Source organism: Canis lupus, chromosome 35 (genome assembly GCF_003254725.2).
Source record: "Canis lupus dingo isolate Sandy chromosome 35, ASM325472v2, whole genome shotgun sequence".
NCBI classification, from domain to species: Eukaryota; Metazoa; Chordata; class Mammalia; order Carnivora; family Canidae; genus Canis; species Canis lupus.
Window position 1 is genome coordinate 23,958,736 of NC_064277.1, and position 23,754 is coordinate 23,982,489.

The 23,754-nt window shown below is 39.7% G+C and overlaps 1 protein-coding gene across 7 annotated transcripts in view; it reads right to left on the reverse strand.

The window, feature by feature from the left end:
- Window positions 1-6,713: 6,713 nt before the first annotated feature.
- Window positions 6,714-23,754, reverse strand: part of SLC17A2 (solute carrier family 17 member 2) — an 80,188-nt gene continuing 63,147 nt past the window's right edge. For 2 of the 7 annotated variants that reach the window (XM_025442464.3, XM_025442482.3), the window contains exons 5-16: window positions 19,575-19,725; window positions 18,543-18,651; window positions 17,368-17,579; window positions 15,020-15,253; window positions 14,847-14,934; window positions 12,553-12,639; window positions 10,929-11,047; window positions 10,654-10,815; window positions 10,013-10,145; window positions 9,777-9,924; window positions 8,852-8,976; window positions 6,714-7,421 (exon numbers count right to left, since the gene is read on the reverse strand). In XM_025442464.3, the coding sequence (XP_025298249.1) occupies window positions 7,246-7,421; window positions 8,852-8,976; window positions 9,777-9,924; window positions 10,013-10,145; window positions 10,654-10,815; window positions 10,929-11,047; window positions 12,553-12,639; window positions 14,847-14,934; window positions 15,020-15,253; window positions 17,368-17,579; window positions 18,543-18,570 (1,512 nt within the window). In that variant the 5' untranslated portion in view covers window positions 18,571-18,651; window positions 19,575-19,725 and the 3' untranslated portion in view covers window positions 6,714-7,245. Of the gene's footprint in view, window positions 7,422-8,851; window positions 8,977-9,776; window positions 9,925-10,012; window positions 10,146-10,653; window positions 10,816-10,928; window positions 11,048-12,552; window positions 12,640-14,846; window positions 14,935-15,019; window positions 15,254-17,367; window positions 17,580-18,542; window positions 18,652-19,574; window positions 19,726-19,815; window positions 19,982-22,764; window positions 23,138-23,754 lie in introns of those variants that run through there. The other 5 variants (XM_025442507.3, XM_025442474.3, XM_025442499.3 and 2 more) reach the window with 5 other exon arrangements.

Consider the following 23,754-nt stretch of genomic DNA (forward strand, 5'->3'; position numbering starts at 1 on the left):
TTTTAAAAAAAAATTCTCAATATGAAAAAAAAGGAAATTAATACCATGGACTATAGAGAATGAACACGTTTTTCTTGAGATTTTTCTCAAGGGAATAAGAGTAAAATCCTAAAACTTTGTAAAAGGACTCAAAACAAATAAACATCCTATGAAGCAAGTTATAAAAATCAGAATATAACGTTACACTAAGAAGAAAAGGGGGCAATACTCTTGTCAATAACGTTATCGAATACAAGATACGTTAATACGTTGTTAATAGTGTAATGGAGATTTTTGGAGTGGGATGTCTGGATGGCTCAGCAGTTGAGTGTCTGCCTTCGACCCAGGGTGTGATCTTAGAGTCACGGGATCGAGTCCCACATGGGGCTCCCTGCATAGAGCCTGTTTTTCTCTCGGCCTATGTCTCTGCCTTTCCCTCTGTGTCTCTCACGAATAAATAAGTAAAATATTTTTTTTTAAAAAAGGGAAATTTTTAAAGAAAACCAGAAATGGTAAGCATTAGAATGGATACTGCTTAAAAATAGACCATTTATGGAGAGAAGCAGTCTTCAAGTTTTTTTGATTGTGTACTGCATAAAAGAATTTTGAAAACTTTAGCTACTCCCCTGAACATTTTTAATTTGACATCTAAAACTTTTCATCAAAAATATAAATGAGTTGCTTAATAAATAAAACATTAATCATTTTATATGACAAAGAGGATAAATTATTAAAATTAGAATAAACACTTCATGACAAGTCTGATTTTAATAGAGGTTTGAACCACCTTACTGTAAAATTCATACCAAATCTAGAAGTAATCACATAACTTTCTCATCTGAGGTTTTTGCCAAATATATCTTGAAACTTATTCCAGCTTTAATTCAAATAACTGGTTCTCTAATGTGCTCTCTTGTTCTGAACTCAGAACGTTCCAACTCTGGTCAATCTTCACTTATAATAAAAAAACACAAAAAAGGCAACGAAAGGTAAGAAAGCCAAGAGCTAGGTGAATATATTAATCATTAACAGGTAATCCCCAATCTGATACTTGGAATCATCCCTTTGTTGACAACCAAGAGGTGTTTACACTCTAGGCATCGGCTCACAATAAGTTGTGGATGCCTTTCTTTTTTTTTAATGTGAAGAGGAATAGTGTGGACTTAGGCATATTTTCAGGCAATTTAAGAAATAATTTGTAACTTATAGAAGTTGGAGAAGAGCTTGGGAAATGTGTCAGTGTGCTTCCAGCAGGGAGAAATCCAGGGAGAAAGCAAAGTGAAGATCTAAGGATGAAGTCAGCAGAAACTGGGAGATAGATAACAAGGTTCCAGTGTACAGATAAGTAGATGAGGGATTCTTAACAAATAGAGAAGAATCATTAACTTTTTTTTAAATTGAAGGAAATTCCAAGACTACTAGCTGGAAAGCAAATTACTCATGACATGTAAGGCAATGTCAAATTTAAAGTGATTCACAGCTTGGATGACATCTTGGTGAAAGTATAGAGTTTTAGGGAAAAGGGAAAAGAGAGCACCTTTTTGTGGAGAGTAGGTAGGTAAAGAACACCTACCTACACACACCTGTCCTACAAAACTTAGTTGGCTGATCAGACTTCTTTCTTGCATTAGACACCAGAGACTCACAGGAAGTCAATAGGACTTGGAAATTTTTGTGAAACAAAACTTTTCCCAGCTAACTTAATATTTTAATGTATTAAGGCTCCATAATGTTAGTATGGCATATTAAGAAAGGAGTTATCTGCTATTCTGGAGCTCAGAGGTTTTTTTTTTTTTAAAAAAAAAAAGATTTATTTATTCATGAGAGACATAGACATAGACAGAGGGAGAAGCAGGCTGCTCACAAGGAGCCGGATGCAGGACCTGATCCCCAGACCTGGGATCACATCCTGAGCCAAAGGCAGACCCTCAACTGCTAAACCACCCAGGTGTCCCTGGAACTCAGAGGATTATCCAAGTACTTTCCCAAAATAATCTCCATTGAAATATTTTGAGGAGAAGAGAAAGGAGGGTGGTAATAATTATAATTTTAAAAAGTCAGTGGCCAGAACCAGACTAAAGTAAGTGAGAGGTGCCCAGGATGTGACAATGAAGAGGTGCTCACTCTCATGTGCCAATTCTGTGCTTACATGAGCCTGACAAAGAATGTCTTCTTAAATGTTGCTCCTTGGACACCTGGCCTGTCTCACCCTAGGGCCTTTGAATTACATCCAAATCACAGTAACAGGGAGGCCTGGGTGGCTCAGGGGTTGAGTATCTGCCTTTGGCTCAGGTCGTGATCCCAGGGTCCTGGGATTGAGTTCCACATTGGGCTTCCCACAGGGAGCCTGCTTCTCCCTCTGCCTATGTCTCTGCCTCTCTCTCTATGTCTCTCATGAATAAATAAATAAAATCTTTAAGGAAAAAAAACCCCATGGGCAGCCCAGGTGGCTCAGTGGTTTAGCGCCACCTTTAGCCCAGGGCTTGATCCTGGAGACCTGGGATCAAGTCCCACGTCAGGCTCCCTGCATGGAGCCTGCTTCTCCCTCTGCCTGTGTCTCTGCCTATCTCTCTTTCTCCCTGTGTTTCTCATGAATAAATAAATAAAATCTTAAAAAAAGAAAACCCAAAACCCAAATCATAGTAACAAGTAAATGATTCTTAACAGAATGTAATTCTGGTATGGAAAGGAATTAATGAAACAGTATACATTAATTATACATTAATAATTGCAACAAGTCAGAGCACAATTTCAGAGAACATAATGAAATCAGGGGGATTGTACATGAGTGAGATGCCCAGATGTCTCAGGTAGAACTCAACAGATGCTTATTTTACTCCATGAGTTATTGACTTAAATAAAGCAGTAAGAAAATAATGAATCTGGGGGCTCAACACAGCAAAATGTAATCTTCCTACAGAAGATTAGGACTTAGGGCAGAAGTCTTCAGAGTCTCAAATTCTCTCCATAATTAAATAAAAGTGAAAATAAATGAACTAACTATATAAAACAAAATTTATAAGAAGTAAAACTAAAGGAATTGGGAGGTAAGACTGATGAAAGATAAGCTAATAGATTCTAAAATAAAAAGACAACTATCTTGGGGGCACCTGAGTGGCTCAGTCAGTTAAGCATTCTGGTTTTTGGTTCAGGTCATGATCTCAGGGTCATGAGATTGAGCCCTATGTCAGTCTCTGCACTCGCCAGGGGGGCTTGCTTGAGATTCTCTCTCTCTTTCTCTCCCTCTGTCCTTCCCTCACTAAATAATAAATAGATAAATGTTTTTTAATAAAGACAACTATCTTTAAAATAAATAAATCACTAAATGGTCTGATGAAGAAGCAGAAAGAAAGCCCACATCCCTCATGTCCAAGTCCCAAAGATGCTCATAGCTCAGATATAGGAAAAAAATGAAAATATTATTAAAAAGATAAGGTGATAAAATATTTCAATATCTTGCAAAATGTTTTAAATTAGGAATAAAATGAATGATTCTCCAAGATAAAATAAATTGTTAAAATTTATGGAAGAAAATATAGAAAACCCTTTCACTGGCTCATAACCATGAAGGTAATAGAGGGAGTTATTCAGAGTCTCCTCACAATGATTTTTAACCTACATAGTTTTATAAGCAATGCTTTTAAGCCCTCAGATAATAAAATCAATAATACAATTTCCATTCTAATTTTTCTCATTCTTTTCTTGAACTCTGAGTAAGCTTCATATCCAGATTGTGGTTGTGACACTAGCAGTTATTGCTGGAATCGTTGTGCTGGTTATTTCCAGAAAGAACAGAATGGCAAAGTATGAGAAGGCTGAGATAAAAGGAGATGGGTGAGATGCATAGGGAACTCAATGCATAATGATTATAATTTGAGGAGTAACTACAAGAAGGAAAATTAGATTACAAATGTATGAGCATGGGGACAAAGAGATCTTTGAGGACTATTATTTTGTTTGTTAACATCTTCTCTTTGTAGTAGTGAAACCTGTACACTGTATATGAGCAGCTTCAAATTGACTTTACCAATCTTAAAATTTGACCACAGTGTCCTATTTTGCAGATCTGATATAAAAACCAGAACCTGGCATAGTTAAAATTATTTATGAGGTGTGTGCCTTAAGTAGGCTTCCACAGTAGAGTTTGAATGACTCCTGTCTCATCCATTTGTGATTGAGAGCTGCCTTTCTATTTACTTTGAGTCTTGTACATATAAACATTTTTTACAACCTGTGAAATAAAACATTTTAAAACTGAAAAAAAAATATGTGCATTCAGAACCAATGTCATATATCAATAGGGCAGTCAAAGGCCTAAATAAACTATTAGTGGATGAAATCTGATGGTATATCATAAGAATACTCAAGGTACAGTTTTCTCAGCATTAAGAAATGTATTCATATACTTCATAATATTTAAGTCAAAAGAGAAAAAGCAGATTATATAATTGTTAGATATCAATAAACAATTTGAGAAAAGTGAATTAATTCACATGACTTAATGTTAGAAAAAGCTCTTTAGAGAAGAGGGGATGACTAGAGATGCTTCCGATCAGCTCACAATTGTGCCTATTCTGATGCCCCTGGGAAACATAAATGGTAACCCTTCTTCAAACCACGAAATGGGGAACAGTACAAAGTCCCCGACACAGAGATATTGTCTGCCAGGAATCAATCACAGCAACTGCTCCAAAAGTCCTGGGCATGTACAGCCGTTGTTCTTACCTCCGAGGCACTGGACGCTTCCAGGAAAAAGTCTGATCTCATTTATGTTGCTGTTTGCAAACTTACACTTTGATCCAAAAGCTGACAGCACTGATCATCTGGTTGCCTTCCCTTCTGCTCTGACGCTGGAGGGTCCCATGGAGAAGAATGAGGAGGAAGGCCAGGAAGAACATGAAAGTGGTTCCTTCCTGCCCACTCCATTTATCAAACCTAAGGAGAAGAGAGAAGAGAGGCTTTGAGATGAAGGAAACATTGAAGTTGTTTTAAGTAAATGTTTTACTTTTTATCTACATACATGTACACTTTCCAAAAGGAAAAACACCATGTGATTAGCACCCAAGTAATAGGAGATACCAGCACCCAGGAGCCTCCTTTATGTCCACCCTACCCGAGGGGAAGCCTTAACTTGATTTTTTAAAAAGATTTTATTTATTTATTCATGAGAAATACAGACAGAGAGGCAGAGACACAGGCAGAGGGAGAAGCAGGCTCCATGCAGGGAGCCTGACGTGGGACTCGATCCTGGGACTCCAGGATCAGGCCCTGGACTAAAGGCAGCGCTAAACTGCTGAGCCACCAGGGCTGCCCCTCCTAACTTGATTTTTAAGAGGATAAACTAGTTTTGTCTGTTTTTAAAACCTTGATGCAAGCACTTGAAAGAAGGTATTTTTCAACTTCTTTCACTTAATACTGAATCCACGTGATCCATCCATGGTGTTGTATACTGAGGTCCTTACTCTCCTTGCTGTGGGAATAGGCCATTATGTATTTTCTTGTTCTTCTCTAGGTAGACAATTGAGTTGTTTACTGTTGGGCTACTCCCAACATTGTTGCACTTCTTGTTCTGAATGTGTAGGGACATTTCTAAGTGTCTGCCACTGAAATGTCTATGTCTGGCTTTAGGGGAGGTTGCCAAACAGCTTCCAGAGGTTCTAATTTGCATTCACACACAAGGGGCAAGAGTTTCTGTGGCTCTGCACCCTTGCCAATCTTTGTTTCCCTCTTCTCTCACTTTCTCTGTCCATCCTGTTGAAGTGTGTGGTGCTATCTTGCTGTGGTTTTGATTTTCATTTCTCTATTGCCTAGTGAAGTTGACCACCTTTTATATCTTTAGGCCACTTAGAATTTCTCTCCCATGAAGTCTCTGCTGGAGACATTGGGCCATGTTTCTGTTGGGTTGTCTTCCATTTTTTAAATTATTTTTTCCTGTATTTGATTTATCCATCCATTATATGACTCTTCTCTTTTCCTCTTCTTTTTGTTCTCTGCAAAGTCCCTTCCTCTTTATATTTTAAATACCAGGGAACAGAGCCAGAGTGTTCTCATCTTAGCATCATCCTTAGAGCCTGGCCAGCTGTTTTCTCTGAAACACCTGCTCAAAAATACCTGTTGATTTGCATTAGGAGATTGTCTTCATCCACTAGGTTATCCCAAGGTTAGGTCCCTGTGGTTCTGTGGGGCTTTTAAAGATGGTGGGAATTTCTCTTCTAGAACAGTTGCAGCAAAATTGGCATCAGATCTGTGTATGAGTCAGCTCTCACAGCCTAGAGGATGTGTTTTGAGAGGTAGGAACCACAATTAATTCCTGTTGGAGACAATGATGACTATTTGAGTCCTGGGAAAAGAGGAAGGAGGTCAAATGATTTTTCTCAATCCCAAAAAAGTAACTTCTCTGGTATGGGAGATCAGTCTATGCTTTCATCCATCTTGTTATACTTTCAGTATTCTCCTTATAAATCATCATTTCATTTGAAAGCACCTCTGTTGTCTCCCTTCAGTTTTTATTATATGGTCCAAACTATCTCCTTGTATCTTCTGGAAGTCCCCATCCTGCCCCCCAACCTCCTTGAGCTTTTCAATTCTGCCTTTTCTAGCCTTTGATTTCTAGTTAACCTCATTCATTTAATCTCTGTCTGGTCATTTCCCAGTCTTTAATCCCATGGAAACTAAGGATAAGTAGATATCTGTTTCACCTGATGGAAATAATCCTAATCTAAATAATTTGAAAATTATATATTTAATTTTAGCATGTGAATTTTAATAAGGTTTAACCACATAAATAAACATCCATATTTCACACAATGTATACAAATAATAAAAAAGTGAATTCTGTGGATTACAGCCTCAAATTTCTGTTCCATGCTGGGCTCTATAACATATGACTATAGCTCCTAGCAGATCTTCTCTGTGTCCATAATCACCCCCATGAAGGTATTTATCAGTGATTATTTTCACATAGATTTTTATTCATCTAGTACTTTCCAAAGAGGAAACTTCAAAGGCAACAGGAATTGACGCTTCAACTGTGTGCGGAAGTTGTCGACCGTGGCTGTGTGTTAGAGACCCGGCAGAGTGTCTAACAACTAGTGGCAACAGGGCTCTCCCACAGACCAGTTCATTCAGAGTCTCTGTGAGCAGACCCCATCAACCCTGTGTTCCAGAGACTCCTCAGGGAGATCCTGCACACAGCCAGAGTTGAGAACCGCCGAGCCTATGGCCAAGAATATGAAGAATGATGATACGTAAAAAAAGTTGCAAAAGTTAACAGTCAGTACTGCATTTAAGTTTGCAATTCAGTATCCTCAAAGGCGGGTAAGGGTCTTCTCTTTGGCCCAGTCTTGGATTTCTGCTTGTCCAAATGTGATGTAAAAAAACATGCCAAACATGTTGACAGCAGCAGACAGGAAAAAGACATTCCTCCATCCCGACACAGAATCCTGGAGACAGAAAACACAGAATTATCAATTTCACAGCTTCTTCCCCACCAGCTCTAGAAATCCTCCATTTTGTGCATTGCAACATCGATGTCTAAGCATAGCAGGGGCAATATGAAATAGCCACTTAACATCTTAAGTTATTGAAGAAGATTTTGTGAAATTATTGGAGAAAGAACGACTCAAATGAACATTGGGCTCTAGGTCGAGATAGATTTTTCTTTAAACCAAAATGAATTAACTTATGCTAATGGCTTTCTAGAAATTTGGATCCCAACATTCACAAAAATATCACATTACTCATTTAAAATTATGCCTAAAATGACATTTTTAAAGTCTCATCCTTGTGTTCTCTCTGTTTAGTTTTGTTTTTGGCTGTTGACGTCAGCACCAATGCCCTTTGGATGGGCATCTCAATATAATGTGAGTTGTATTTGGCCAGAATGTTCTTCCTCCCCAGCCCTGGTAAGTCATAGTTCATTTCTGGCATTTTAGTCACAGTGGATTCCTAGCACTTTGGTTGAAAATGAAACTGGAAACTAGATCACATAAAGATGTATTAAAAATGAAATAAAACTTTTTTGTAAGTTGGGGTTCCTAGGTGGCTCAGTTGGTTAAGCATCCAAGTCTTGATTTCAGCTCAGGTTGTGATCTCAGGGTTGTGAAATCAAGCCCTGAGTCAGGCTCAGTGCTGAGTGTGGAGCCTGTTTAAGGTTATCTCTGTCTCTCTCTTCCCTTGCCCTCCCTCCCTGTTCTCTCTCTTAAAAAAAATAAAAATAAAAATTTTTTTTATTGCAACAATTTTTTATTGCAATTTTATTTTTTATTGCAATTTTTTTATTGTCTTTATTGACAAGAGTCAACTAATAAGTTGACTCTTGTCATCTTGCCACCACAGACTGGTTCTGCTTTATCGTCTGTCCTCCCAGCTCACACTTCACACTGAGTGAGCCTCATGGCCCATGCTCACAGCCATGCTCTTGGCATCATGACCTCACATCTCCTTATTTAAACTGGCCTTGGGACCCTTTGTGTTTCCATTTTGTAATTGTTTCTAATTAGCATTAATCTGAGCAGGCTCTTCATAATCTTTCCCTTCTGTTCCTCTGTCTTCATGTCTTACCATTCCTTGCCATGTATCACTCACTCTGGTCATAACCCACAACTGTTTCATGCTTTTGTTCCTCCAGGAGCTCACCTGTGCTGTTCTCTCTACCTAAACTGTTCAGTTTCATCCATGTAACATCCATTCATTTTTAGAAGTTTGGCTTATGTTTTTTTTTTCCCTGGGAAATCTGACCTAACAGAGTGTCATTTCGAGTCCCCTGTGAATAGAATGATCATGTTGACATCTGTGCTTGCCATCTCTGTCTGACCACACAGTCTTGGAGAGCAGAGGCCCTGCTGTGAGTCCCCAGTGCCTAAAACAATACCTGCCACTTGCAGACGTTCAATAAACTGGCCAACCTGACTGATAAGGAATCCGGTGGCAGTGGAAGAGATGATTCCTGCGATGAGCCCAAATCCCCTTGAGATTCCCATGAGGAAGCTTGCATACCTGTGGGCCAATGATTTTACACGTGATTTTATACAGAAAGCTGCCTGGGGCTTTTCAGCAATTCAACTTTAATGCAGTTCAATGATCATAGGCAAAGGCATTTTGCCTAATGCAGTTTTTCATTTACCTAGAAACATTTGGGGTAATATTTGCTTGCCTACCCTGAAATCACCTCTGCCAAATCAACAACCAGGGGCCACTTCAGTCTCTGGGGAGCCCAGGATCCACCCCCTACCCCCATCCTGAGGCTGCTCAGCAAGGTAAGCCATTTGTGCAGTGCATTCAAAGTGCCTGGGTTTGAACCCAAAGTGCCTGGCTCTGCCTTTGTGTGACCTTAGGCCTGTCCATTAACTTTGTCATGACTCAGTATTCTCCCCTTTAGAGTGAGGATAACAATGGGGCCTACCTCATGCTGTTGTGAGGATTAGACGTGTTGATATATGTCTATCAAATAGTCTTGGCTCATGGCAGGTGCATACATATGTGGTAGCTGATATTATCAACACTTTGGAAGCTTCTCCAAAACACACATGTGTGGACCATTTCCCAGAACACACAGTTCAATCTCTGGTTGGGGGGAAGCTTGGAAAACTTTATATCTAAATGATTACTGGGCAAGATTAGGAACTGTTGTTCTAAAAATGGCACAGGTCATGGCATGTACTGATATTTCTAGTTATTTGTTATCATTGTACTATCATTTTGTGCATCTCATAACAAGAAGGAGTTGCAAGAAGAAGGATGAGGCCTAACACCTCGGAAGAGTTTGGGTGAGGGGAACAAACAGGTAAAGGCCTTACCTGGGGGCAACATCTAAGGTGTTGATGATGAACCCTGAATCACACAGGTTGCTAGTCCCAGGAATAAGTATCAGTAAAATAATGGTTGTCACGTAACTGGAAGCCACGAAGGGCAGGGCCACGGCACATAGCGATGGAAGGAGGAGGCCTAGACAATGAAACACACCATTAGGACCCCTCTCAGACCATATGTGGAAAAATGGATTAGTTAACCAAGAACCTGCACCTATTCTTACCTAGAGATGAAAAGAGTTTTCGTACAGTGACTAATCTGAGAAGATTTCTGGACAGAAGGAAATCTGCCAACTGGCCTCCTAGAATCGTACAACTTGAAGCAGCAATAAAAGGCAGGGAGGACAGAACCCCACTCTGAAGGGAGGAAACACATACAGTGACTGCAGATGAGCATACAGCACCAATGTTTATCAGTTCCACAGGCAACCATGCTCCCCATGCCCCCTGCACCCCAGGTAGGTTGTTTTTAGGAAATTAGCATCCTTTTCCACAGGAGAAGAACACTGCCTCAGGTAAGAGGGCCAGTTCCATGGTATTACACTGGTCTCTATAGAAAAGTAATATTAATCTCTAAGGGACATTGAAGGATTTGGTTGATGTGGTGATGTTGCTCAGTGTTGTCAGAACATAGATCCTGCAGGACTCTACCACTCAGTGGTTGTGTAATCCAAGGCACATTTACTTACCTGTACATGTCCCATGTCCATGTCTGGACAATAGGAATCATTACCATGTCTCTCACAAGGTCACTGTGAAGGTTAAATGAGTGGTTATGTGCAAGGCCAGAATGCTCTAGGCAGCATGGAACGATTTCTCCTTATTGCCATTATTGTTTTCATAGAAGTACCAGAAGTATACTCACATCTCTGATGTTAACATGGAGCACAGAGCTGATGTACGTTGGTAGGTATGTTATAATAATGGTGCATAACCAGAAATGGCTGAAAAAACCCGTGAAAATGGCCCAAAGTGGTAGGCATCTGACCATAGCCTTTATGGGGACAGATCGTCTGGGAGAACTGGACTGAAAGGAAATATCTAATCAATGTGGGGTTAGAACAGGCCTGAGAGTGCTTCAGCCCCACCCCCACCCTGGAGATCTCTGCATGGTCCATAGGTAGAAGGGATGCACTGTACCTGTTGAGCCAGTGAGGCCACAATGTATTTCTTTTCCTGGACACTTATGCATGGGTGATGCATGGGGTCATCATAAATCACCGTGAACCACAGGAGACAGCAGACACAGCCAATGCTACCTGGGAAGCCGAGATCCAGTTAAGTTTTGAATAGATTTGTGTGCTGGGAGAAAGGAGTTTCCTCCGAAGTGGCACCTGTTTGTTCCCTTCGAAACACACATATCAACTCATGGTTATGCCACCATAAGGAACTAAACTTTCCCATTTCTTTATTTCAATTCTTTTACAAATCTCCTTTTTTAAAAAAGATTTATTTATTTATTTGAGAGAGAGATAGCACAGCGGAGGGGCAGAAGGAGAGAGAGAGAGAGAATCTTAATCGAACTCTGCACTCAGTACAGAGCCTGATGCACTGCTCCATCCCAGGATCCTGAGATCATGACCTAAGCCAAAACCAGGAGTTGGACACTTAACTGACTGAGCCACCCAGGCTACAAATCTCCGTTTAACTAAAAATCTCCAGATACCACCTCTCAGATACAGAGTGCCACTTGTCAATGTCAGAGCCCTCTGGAGAGAACATAAGCATGAACATACCATTGCACAGCTGGTTAACTATTCTTAAGACTCAGTTATAATGTTATGTGACTTTAGCAGCAGTTTCTTATTACATTCATTATTGTCTTATTTTGGAAGATCTGAGTAGGATTGAAGAAGATAGTAGTCATACATACATGAAACAACCTGCCAGAAAATCAATGTGACAAGGCAAAATTTCTAGCACATTTGCAAAAGACAGTATTATTTGTATTCAAACAATACATTCATTATGGATTTCCAGAAGACATATTTCTTGACAGTACCTAATTAACATGTATGGATCAAAATGACCTGGGATTAACATCACTAATGAGAGAGTCATACAAACAAGAACCATATTGAATGACATCATTTGGTTAAACAACAGAACAGAAATGTATCTCATTGCTGAGATCTGTCATTTGAAGAAGTTAAAGACTGAATTTGATGGGATAAGCCCTGGAATTTTCCCTAGGGAAAGATGCATTTATTTTTTTTAAGTAGGCTCCACCACCAGTGTGGAGCCCAATGCAGGACTCAAACTCATGACCATGAGATCAAGACCTGGGCCAAGAACAAAAGTCAGACAATTAATTGTCTGAGCCACCAAGGCATCTCAGGAAGGGTATATTTAAATCAAGCTTTGTAGGATTCACCTAGTAGAGAATAGATTAAGAGCATCTTGGCAGAAATAGTAATTACAATAAAATATGAAGACATGTTTAACATGTGTTTCACCAACTTTTGGTGACACTGACATTTTAACCACAGAGCAACTAGATCTAGTATTTTAGAGGTGGTAGATTCTACAGAAGATGCCTGGGGTGGGAGGGGAACACTACACTCCCAAATCCTCAAAAGTCAACACCACACAGAGCTCATCTCTTAGACTGGAGTCAGGGGGCTACCAATCTTCAACGTTCTTTGTCACTTTCTGTTCAGTAATGGCCATTTTCTCTCATATGGTAATGGGTGACAGGTAATGTGGGCATCCAACCAAATGGCTGGCAAACAGAGGGTTTGGGATTATAAGGGAAGTGACTCACCAAAGATGTAGAAGATAAAAGGCCAGCCCAAGGCCTGTGAGATTAGTCCCCCCACGCAGAGAATGATGAAGGACCCAAATGCTGCCCCTGAAGAGAAGAGGGACAAAAAAGCACTTATGAAAACAGGAAAGGGCTGAGACTGAGTGGCCTCCCTGGACATTGTCTCAACAGAGAGGAGGCAAATTACTAAGTGAGGAGAGTCTCTCTTCCTGCTCACAGATCTCTCCCAATAATGTCATGTGAAGTACTTAGAACTGATAAATAATAATAGTATGCCTCCTGACACTTGAGTGGCTCTTTAACACCAATGAGCCCAGTACAAATCCCTTACTTTGTCATAGAAACTCTCTACAATCATAGCCACCAGTATTTCTTTATAATTAGAGTTGCATTCTGGCAGGGTGCGATACAAGGTTGACAGGGAAGGAAAATTACACAGATTAATAAGACATAGTCCCTGACCTCAAGGAGCCTTTAGTCCAGTTGGAGAGAAAAGCATGAGCAAAATTCACTTTTATAAATATAATATAGACCTTGGAGTTTGAACATATTTTATAGAGACCCACAATAAGAAATGCATTTTACACAGCAACACCATATGTATACAAATACATACACATACATAAACCTTAAACAAAGTGTCATGAATTAGTACTTAGACTCACCATGTGCAATGCACTCCAACATTTTCCATTCTATTATGTTCTATTCTACTCTATTCTATTCACTTTTGTTTTTAAATACTGGTTTTGACCTATTACATTGATTTCATGACTCCCTGAATGGGTCTCAATTTACACTCTGCTGGGGGTGGGGAGGATATGGAATACAGCTATAATGATTTATTATAGTATGCTATGGATGTATACATGAGGAGAGTGTTAAAACTGACAATGAGACTTACAAATTGTTTACATGAGCTAAGCAGTGAAATGAATGTATTTGGGGTAAACGAAGCTGGAAGTAGAGGACCTTCCGGGAAAATGGGCCCATAAAGTAGGGCTGGAGAGAAGTGAAGTGCAGATTGTAGGTGGTGTGACATGAGCCTTGCTTACAGCAGTATGCTAAGTGGAAAAGCAGGCTGGGACCAGATGGCAGTCCGTCTTTGTATCCACACAATAAGGAGACCAGTCTTTATCTGCAATCATGGAGGAATACATGGGAGTCCAAGCAAGTGAGCAAAAATGCCTTAACTGTGCTTTAAGGAGATAACTTAGCTTTGATGGGAAGAGACGTCACCAGGGAACAAAGCTGGAGGAGAGGGAAAACTGGCTGAGAGCATTTATAAACAAAGAAGACAGCACAACTGCAATGGAAGGAGCCCGAACGCAGGGCTGCTTTGGAGTAAAAATCTTAGGATGCAGCCATGCATTGGAGCTCGGAGTGAAAGCCTTAAAGAAACCTGACTTTTGTTCTGCAAGTCTACACTTTCAGTGCTACCAGTTGGGGCAAATGGCAGTGATAAAGTCACTGAGTCCTTGGTGTGATCTGATCACATGCAGTGGAGAGGCAGAAGGCAGGACAACAGAGGGTGTGCACTCTGGGGCCAAGCTGTCTGGGCTGAGATCTCAGCTCTACCACCTACTGCTATTCATATTTGGGCAATCTATTTAATCCCTGCATTATGTTAATTCCCTCTTTTGTAAAATGAGAGTTTAAAAAATAACTAATTATCAGACAGTTGCTGTGAAGATTAGCTTGGAATAGCAAAGAACTCAGGGTCAGGTGGGCTCTTTAAACTCAACTTTTCAGACTGATTTCTCTCCTTACACTGTGAAATCTGATAGTCTTAATTCTCACATGTATAGCTTTGCTAAAATAGTGTTTTTATACACCATCAAGTAAGTATTATATAAATTTACTTGATCTTTAAAAAGAGACAGCAAGCACAAGGTGGGGGAGGAGCAGAGGAGAGTTCTGGAGAAAGACTCTGCGGATCAGGAAGCCCAACACAGGCTCTATCCTGGGACCCTGAGATCAAGGCCTGAGCTGATGGCAGACGCTTAACCCAGTAAGCCACCCAGGCACCCCTAATTTTATTGAAACTTTTTGCATTTATGCCAATTCAAGGTCTAAATGTTTTCCGACAATGGTTTTCTGACCACCCTAGCTCACAATGGTCTCCTGTTTCTGATCCTCAGTGGCTTTCTCTCACAGGTGTTATGTAATTTTCTCACATTGTTAAATTTCTTGGTACCACTTTCTCCCTCCCCCTAAAACATTCCACACAGAGAAGGAAAGATGTGTTGGGGCTAAGCAGATTGCAAAGCTGTAATTCACATGCACATCGTTACCTGAACCCGCAATGCTGGTGAGCTTGCTTCGTTCAAGTGGGGGAGCCCACTTTGCCCAAATTGTAAACTGACCCGTCCATGCCATTCCCTAAAATGAAAATTATCAAGATCTTTGATCTCAAGTAGAATTTAGGCACCTGTATCACACTCAGAATGAGAAAGTTGCTGGATACCTGGGCCATGCCCTGGATTGTCCGAATCACAATAACCAAAATCACTCCGAAGTCGGCAGCCAATGGCGTAAAGAGGGTGAGAAGAGAGGAGATCAGCAAACCAGCACCAAGCATCTGTTTTGCTCCAAATATCCCTGCTAAATATCCACTTGGGATCAGAGTCACTATTATCCCATAGCTGATGGAGCTAAAGATGATACCCTGAGTCTCTGGGCTCCATTCATAGACAGAGGCCTGGGTGGGAGAAAAAAAGAAAATTCTTTGCTGAGAAGTTCTGTTAGGAAAATCTACTTTAAAACCAGTGCTGGTTGGGGTTGGTGGGATTCTAGTATAGAAATCCACCTTTCTGTATTTGTTTGTTTGTTTGTTTGTTTTTAAAGATTTTATTTATTTTCTTTAAAAATTTTTTAAAATTTAAATTCAATTTAATTAACAAATAGTGTATTATTAGTTTCAGAGGTGATTTAGTGGTTCATCAGTTGTATTTTTTTTACCTAACAAATATCCCACTTCTTCCAAACAATCAATTATATCCCTACTCTGCTTCTTTCAGAGTAAAGTAAAAACAAAAGAAATGAAGAAGGAAAGAGTTAAGAAATAAATACATAATAGGAAGACATAAATAATAAAAAGCCATTGGGAGATATTTTGTCTGAGAGTTTCTTTTAACTATTTGCTTCTGGGAGAAGTTAGTAACATGTTAACTCTTGTTTCAAAAATTAGAAAAAGACAACTTTACTAAACTCTAATCAAAATCAGCCTTAAAATCAAGTTTAGGAATTATGGTCTGCCCTGGGAGAGATGACTTCCTAACACATACTGCACATTGATAAAATCACATTCTTCTCATGATGCAAGCCAATAAATAATTTTTGGGGGATCCCTGGGTGGCGCAGCGGTTTGGCGCCTGCCTTTGGCCCAGGGCGCGATCCTGGAGACCCGGGATCGAATCCCACATCGGGCTCCCGGTGCATGGAGCCTGCTTCTCCCTCTGCCTGTGTCTCTGCCTCTCTCTCTCTCTGTGACTATCATGAATAAATAAATAAAATCTTTAAAAAAAAATAATAATAATTTTTGGTAGCCAAGTAGATATGTGGCATCGTGCTATAGATTGAACCAAAGAAACAAAAAATATATATATGAAAATGAACTATTTTTATCTACTTATAATAACTATAAATAATGCAAGATATATGCTTCACATCAGAATTCAAGTTTGAGGATAAAACATCAGTAAAACAGGAAGTTTGAGAAGAGGGGGGAACAATTTGCAGAGGTCCCAGGAAGGAAGCAATACTTGAACCATCCTTTGAAGAATGACTATGATTTGTACAAAAAGAAATAGGAAAATTTATTTTTATTGAGGAACAAAAGTTGAACTTGTCACTTTTGAAATGATATCAAATGATGAGAAACTAATCAGGGCTCTGATTTGCTCAAAGACCTTCCTTGGGCCACTGATAGTAGATATGAGTGTGCTGAGAAGAGAGGCCAGATTCTGGAGGAACACAGCACATCAAGAAAGAAGTTTGGCAACTCGAAGGTATACTGGAACATTAAGCATGAGAATTTGAATGCATAGAATGAATGATGGTGAAAAGACTGGAGGGAGAGAGGTCATTATAAATAAGCTGGGTCCAAGGCAATAAAATCGTGAAATACAAGGGTGACTTTAGGAATGTACAGTAAATGATAGTTTAAAGGAAAAATTTAAAAATAGGATATAATCATGATTCTCATATGATATTGTGATAAAGATTTTTATTTATCTCAGTAATCAATGAGGAAATTGGTAAGATGTTACAACTGGTCCAAAGGGAATTCAAAGACAGAGAAGTAGGAATTAATGCTGAATTCGATTTTAAATATATGGCAAAATTGGCTTACTCAACTGAGGGGCAAGTGAGGAGTGTATCAGTTGATTTTCCACAGGACAAAAATCATTTGCAGAGCTATGAGCAAAAGTCTCTTGCATTACTACTTGTTATATAGAACTTAGAGAGTTGCAGAATAGCCCCAAGACAATGAAAGGTGCAGAAGTCTACATAGAATCTGGCAGAAGGCGCGCTCCGTGCCAAGTTTTTCATGGAAGACACCTAATATTCTGTTCCTTTGTAGACGGTTTCACAATTTTTTTCTATAGTCTCCCCACCTTGTAATCATAACAATTTCAATGAAGAATTATTTTTATCACAGAAGTAAGCAATATGTCAAAAACAAAATTCCAGTCTTATTTTAGTTTGTCATTGGTACCTCATGCTTCTCTAACGCATAGAATCAAGATCCTTCCGTTCAAACTGGGTTTTCCCTCTCAACAAAGAGCACCATTCTCCATGATAATTACTTACCTCTGTATTAAACTCCTTCATAGATCTGCTGGGGTTGTTGACGGTGTCTGCAAGAGGTCCTTCTGTGGAGGCATTGGGCAGACCATGCAGCTGAGTGCTGTTCACCATGGCAATAATTGCAATGCTCAGACTCACACGCTGGGTAATCATGGTGAAGTTTGAGAAGTGCATGATGAAAGCCAGTCCATAGCGTAATGAACAGAACTCTGGACCTAGAGGACGATATGAAAGTACACAATGAGCATCCTGACTGAGGCCACCTTTTTTCCACTTCTCCCATGGCTAAGCCTGAAAAAGACATCAGAGACCTCACTTAGCTCTACTGCCCTTTTTCACCAAAAAAAACATGACTATAATGCTCCTTTGTCATATTCTTTAGTTGGCTGTAAGAAAAGCAATCTGGGATCTTACAGTCAAGTAAAGCAAATATGACTTTTTCTGGAGGTGTGGGAAGCAGACTGTAACTATAGGAAAATCTAAGAGTCATGTTTTCCCAAAATCAAATGAATGGGGGAGATTATGACAAAGCCAGTGACAAAACCCAAGTCACCCAGCTGCAAGTCAGAGGTCCTATCTGTTTTACATATCTATTCACCGCAAAGCTTGGATGTTTGTATTTGGATAACTGCTTTTGAAGGAAGCTAATCAAATCTCTAATCTGAGAGAGAGTATGCCTAATTGAACACCTCCACTGACTCCTTAGTGTGATATTCACTTAGAAACATTTTTGTTGTGTGTCACTAGACTCTGCCTGCACATGTGTTCAGCTTTTAAAAAACTAATGTGGAGAACCATTTTTACTGAGTTTGTAAGTGATATGGCACTGGATGAGTATTCAATATGCTACAAGAACAACATATTTTTTAAATTTATTTATTTATTTGGGAGAGAGAGAGCAGGGTAAGGGGCAGAGGGAGAGAGAAAATCCTCAAGTAGACTTCCTACTGAGCTCAGAGCCTGATGTGGGTCTTGATCCCAGGACCCTGAGATCCTAACTTGAGCCGAAATCAAGAGTTGGTCCAATGTTACACTGAGTTTACTTTGAGTTTTCATAATGGGTGACATGACTTAAACAAACAAACAAACAAGAAGGGAAAGGAAAAGAACAACCTTGGAGGCAAGTGTCTACTCTTCATTAAAGTAGTCTGCAAACAAGAGGGGAGGGGAGAGTTTACCTTTCTTGGTGGAAGACTTCTCATCCATTTGGCTTCTTTGGGAAGTGGTGGCACACTCTGTGGTGGACTTTCCCTCTGCCCTGAATCTCTTACCACAACTGGTTTTTATCTGTGGGAAAAACAACAATCCAAAACATGACACACAAACATATCTAGAATTCTAAGAAAACCATCTATAAAATTACATTGAGTGGGGCTTTCTGCTACAATTACAAATAAATCTAGTTATTTTGACAGGAAAAGAGAATTCATGATCCCCAAGTGGACATGTTTAATTTGATATCTGTACACTGATCAAACTCTCTTTGCAGATACATATACTTACTTCTTTTAGGAGATATCCTTATTCTCAGAATACTGTTAGTTTTGCAGCCATCCCTAAATTGAAGCTTCTATGACTTTATAAGTAATATATCATGCTTATATTTCATCACCCAAAACTCTGCATTCTTTCTGCACATCAATTTAATGAGAAATATCTGCACCCTTAGGTATGTTCATATTCTGTGACTTTAGAATAGAGGCTTATAAGGAATGATAAGATGAAGAGTTTTATCCAAAGTTTCTTTGCAGTATTAGTTATTACAGCTTAATACTGGAGACAAATTAACCTAACAAAAAGGTTTTTAGTGAGTCAATGTTAATTGATCCTTATGATGGACATTATTAAAATAATGTCCCCAACATGTGGATACTCTAGTGTACAAAGCAGTTGCTGTGCTTGTGTTGATACCTGCATATCCACAGAAAAAGAAGCAGATTCATACAAATGCCAGCAGTGGCTAATTCTGCATTATAGAACTTGGTGGTCACATTATTCATTATGATTTTTCAGATCCACCTAGTGATTTGTTTTTTTTAAAACAAATCATAGATACTCATTTTATACCCAGAGGAAGCTAATTTGAAAGAATGATAATTAGCCTTCATTAGCAAAGACAGGATAACCTTCTTTCTGCTTGCCAAATGTCTCTAGAATTCTAAGAATAAGATTTCCCCCTCTAAGTTTTGAAATTTTCTTTTTTTATTTACCTGGACCTAAATAAATGCCCAGCAGCTAAGCAAGAGAAGGTCAGCACCAGGAAACATGTTGACTTTTGTCCTGCTGTGGAAGGCTTTCGAGTCTTGCTAACTTCTGGATGATATCAGGAGCCTGATTCAGTGCTTTTCACTCAGATCCTAGCTGAAGCAAAATGGAATGGACACCTAGTTTACCCAGAGTTTGGACCATTTTCTATCTGATTTCCCTTAATGTGAGTTCCCCAAGACTTACCTGAAGGGAACTTCTTATCTGTACATGCAGCTACTAGTATCCATACTCTACTTACAGCTTTCCCAGCAACTTCTCCCATCAATCTGAACTCTAGAGCTGAAAGATGCTCAGAGATCCTCTGGCCCAACCATTCAACTTACTGACGAGAAAACTGCTGTGCAGAAATCTGAGGAGTTGACACCAAGTCACACAGTTTACAGAGCCAGCACCCGGTCTCCTAAAGCCCAGACTGGTGCTTATCCTATCTGTGAACACTACTTTCCCTTTATGTTCATATTTTAAGCTCAGCTTAGAACACAATATGGTAGTTTCATTTTGAGGTATTCTACAGGGGGATTTATATGGCTTTAAATGGTTTTAATCATTTATTCCAGAACGAAATTTGATGATGAAAATACTTTCAAGTGGAGCTTTGAATTTTAAGAGAATAAAAATGACTTTTTATTACTTTTTTTTTAGTGGAATTATATCACAAACCTCTCACTTAGTCCTTCCCCTTCCACCTGTTGTCATCATCGTTATCATAGTTTTCATGATTTCACACACTGTTTTGAATTTTGCCTCAGTTGCTGATTTCACTTGTTAATTTCCTACTTCCTTTGCATTAGACAAATAGAGAAATTGAGCAGATATCACAAATCACTCTAAACTAGAGTCTCTAAGTGATGTAGTAATAGAAACTATTTTGCTAACATAATCACAAAAGCATATGAAATGATGGGGTCTGAGTCCTGTTGTGACTAGCACTCAGAGACAGTGGGTTGAGTCTGAGCCCAGTCATAAACACTGTTAAGGACCTGCCCATTCAGGGGTGACACTTCTAAAAATTAGTGAGTCCCAGTGTCAAAGCTGTAAGTAAATGTAGAAAAATTGAATAGACATTCAATGAAAATTCTTTTAAAAATAATTTGATGATACAGTATAGAATTGTATTTTATATAAAATTAATAATGTAGACAATATGGCTTATACACAAGCAAAAGAATAGGGCTTTTTTCCTATTTGCCTCCATCTGGAACTCACTGCTTTGTTATAGTAGTCTTTCTATTGCTCTTAGATTTCTCCTAATCCTCAGCCCATCTTGCATCATCTCTGTTAGCCAAGTCCCCCAGTTTACTCAGAGTAAATGTTACATGTGGTTGAAGAGTATGAACCTGCAGTTCAAAGGGCATCCAGGGACCAAACTTTTCTGTGCCATTCACAATCTGAGTAAACCAGGGCAGGTTTCATCAGCTACCCGAGCTTTAATTGAATAGGAAATAGAAAAAAGCAGCACATATGGAGATGATATTATTTCATGGGACTGTTGTGAGTGGAAAAAAAAAAAGGTATGATGCATGCCTTCTAAATGTAAAATATGCATCATAAATGTTATTGATACAAACAATAGCAATAATAATCAACAGTCAAGATTGGCACTAAGGCCCTCTCAGGTTAGTAAGTACAGATTTACAAGAAATAAAATACATTCCTGTAGACGTGCTCTTGATTGATTGTTCAATTGGTTTCAAACATTTCCTTTTAAAAGAGAGTTCTTCTGGGATGCCTGGGTGGCTCAACAGTTGAGTGTCACCTTTGGCTCAGGGCATAATCCTAGAGTCTCAGAATCGACTCCCGCATCGGGCTCCCAGCATGGAGCCTTCTTCTCCCTCTGCCTGTGTCTCTGCCTCTCTCTCTGTGTGTGTCTCTCATGAATAAATAAATAAAATCTTTTAAAAAATAAAATAAAATAAGGTTCCTCTGAATGAGACCTTGGGAAATGGGGGAAGAAGGGATGTATCTTGCTACAAACATCAGAGAACTCAGGAAGAAGCAATGTCTTCCATGTTAGTAAAACTGAGGGCCCTTTTTATCACCTGTCTACCTTTCTGAAAGATTAGTAGTGCTGAAATAAGACTGGTTATTCCAGTAGGTCATTTATGTCAGGCTGTCAATTCACTAATGGATTTAATCATGAGAAAAAGAAAAGAAAAAGTGTATCAAGCACCAATAGAGGGTGATCCTAGAAAGCAGGCTAACGCTCAAATCAGTGCAGTTGGGTCACTGCCTCCCGGGACTCACAGCTCAGCTCAGCGGGAGATCTGTAGGAGTGCCTGTGGGCCTTTCCTCCAACCGTAGGCTTCTCTTCCAGGAGAAGAGCCCAGCTGCGCTTTGGACTAGGGACCTTCTCTGGCAGGTTGGGAGAAGGCAACTTCACAACGTTTTCACCTAGGGCTTCCCACCATAGCACCATCATACTAATCTCTCTGGGTACCTCTCCTGAGCTGTCCAATGAGGGCAACAAACGGGGTGAGCAACAAAAGCATACATGTTTTTCTTGCCCTTAATATATTTTTTAAGATTTTATTTATTTATTCATGAGACACAGAGAGAGAGGCAGTGACATAGGCAGAGGGAGAACAGGCTCCCTGTGGGGAGCCCGGTGTGGGACTCTATCCTAGGACCCCAGGATCACGCTCTAAGCTGAAGGCAGATGCTCAACCATGGAGCCACCCAGGTGCCCCTCTTGCCCTTAATCTTAATCATGACTTCATATTCTCCTTTCCTTGAGAGACAATTTCAAATATACGTAGAAATCTGAGAAGACTCATTTGCCACAGCCTCCAACCCCAAACCTTGTTCGTTCTGATCCAGTATTTCATCCCACAGTGAAACCCATCCAACTCATCAAGGTGTCACAGTTAATACAGAATCCTCAGAGAAGGCATCATTGCCCAGTGTCCATTGGCACTGGTGGTCTCTCAAACCTTTCTCTAGAGTATCGATTGAATTGATTGCACGTTTCAGAAAGTCTCTTCATTTTGGAACCAGAAACCGTTTCCAGGTGGGAATCCTTAAACTGCTGTTAATGGTTTTCCTCTGACTCCCCCTCGGACTGTTCCTTCCCTTTAATGGATCTCTGATTGATTAGTAATTATCCTCCAACCCAAAAAGAAGAAAAGCACTTACCTTCACCATTAAACCAGTATTTTAAGCCCTAGACTATAAGGCTACTTGAAGAATTTTCTGTCCCTTCCTCCCTTTCCAATAATTCCACAGAGTTTCACAAGGATAAATAATGAGCCACGTGGCAGTCAGACAGCCTCAGGTCCAGCCCTGCATCCTCAGAGCAGAGCACCCGGGTTTGACTCTGCTGATTAATTTTTAACCTCATTTTCAAGTTTTTACTGATACGAGTATCTCAAAAGGTGACATCATGTTTTTCTGCTTTGAACTGTGCATACAACCAAAAAAAGTCAACAAGCATTTTTCCTGAAAGGAAGGTGGCATGGTATGGATGAAAGACCAAGGCTCTTGGGATTGGAGAGATGATGTGAACCCCACCTTCACTTCCTCATATTTTCTTTCTTTCTTTCTTTCTTTCTTTCTTTCTTTCTTTCTTTCTTTCTTTCTTTTTCTTTCTTTCTTGATGTTATTTATTTATTTGAGAGAGAGAGAGAGAGTATGAGAGGGAGGAGGGTCAGAGAGAGAAGCAGATTCCCTGCTGAGCCGGGAACCAGATGCCAAGCTTGATCCTGGGACCCTGGGATCTTGACCTGAGCCAAAAGCAGATGCTTAACTGACTGAGCCATCTAGGCGCCCCTTTCTAGAATTTTCTGTGGCTTTGGACAAGTCACTTAACCCCTGTGAATTTCACTAGTAAAGCAAGGGTTATATCACTCAACTCATGGGGTTATTATGCAAATTGGATGAAATACTTATGCTATGCTAAATACTTATGCTAACTGGTATGCTAACTCACTGGTAGTCAGTCTTCAATAAATGAGACATTTCCACTAAGAGGTTCTGGTAAGTTGTCTAGACTTTCCTTAAGCTTTTAGTGCCCATGTTCTAATAAACTTTGGCTAAACTGCTATCTTCTCATGATGATGCTACCCTGTGTTGGGGAACATCATCAAAGACATGTGACCCATGAGCTAGGCCTGGGCACTCAGAGGC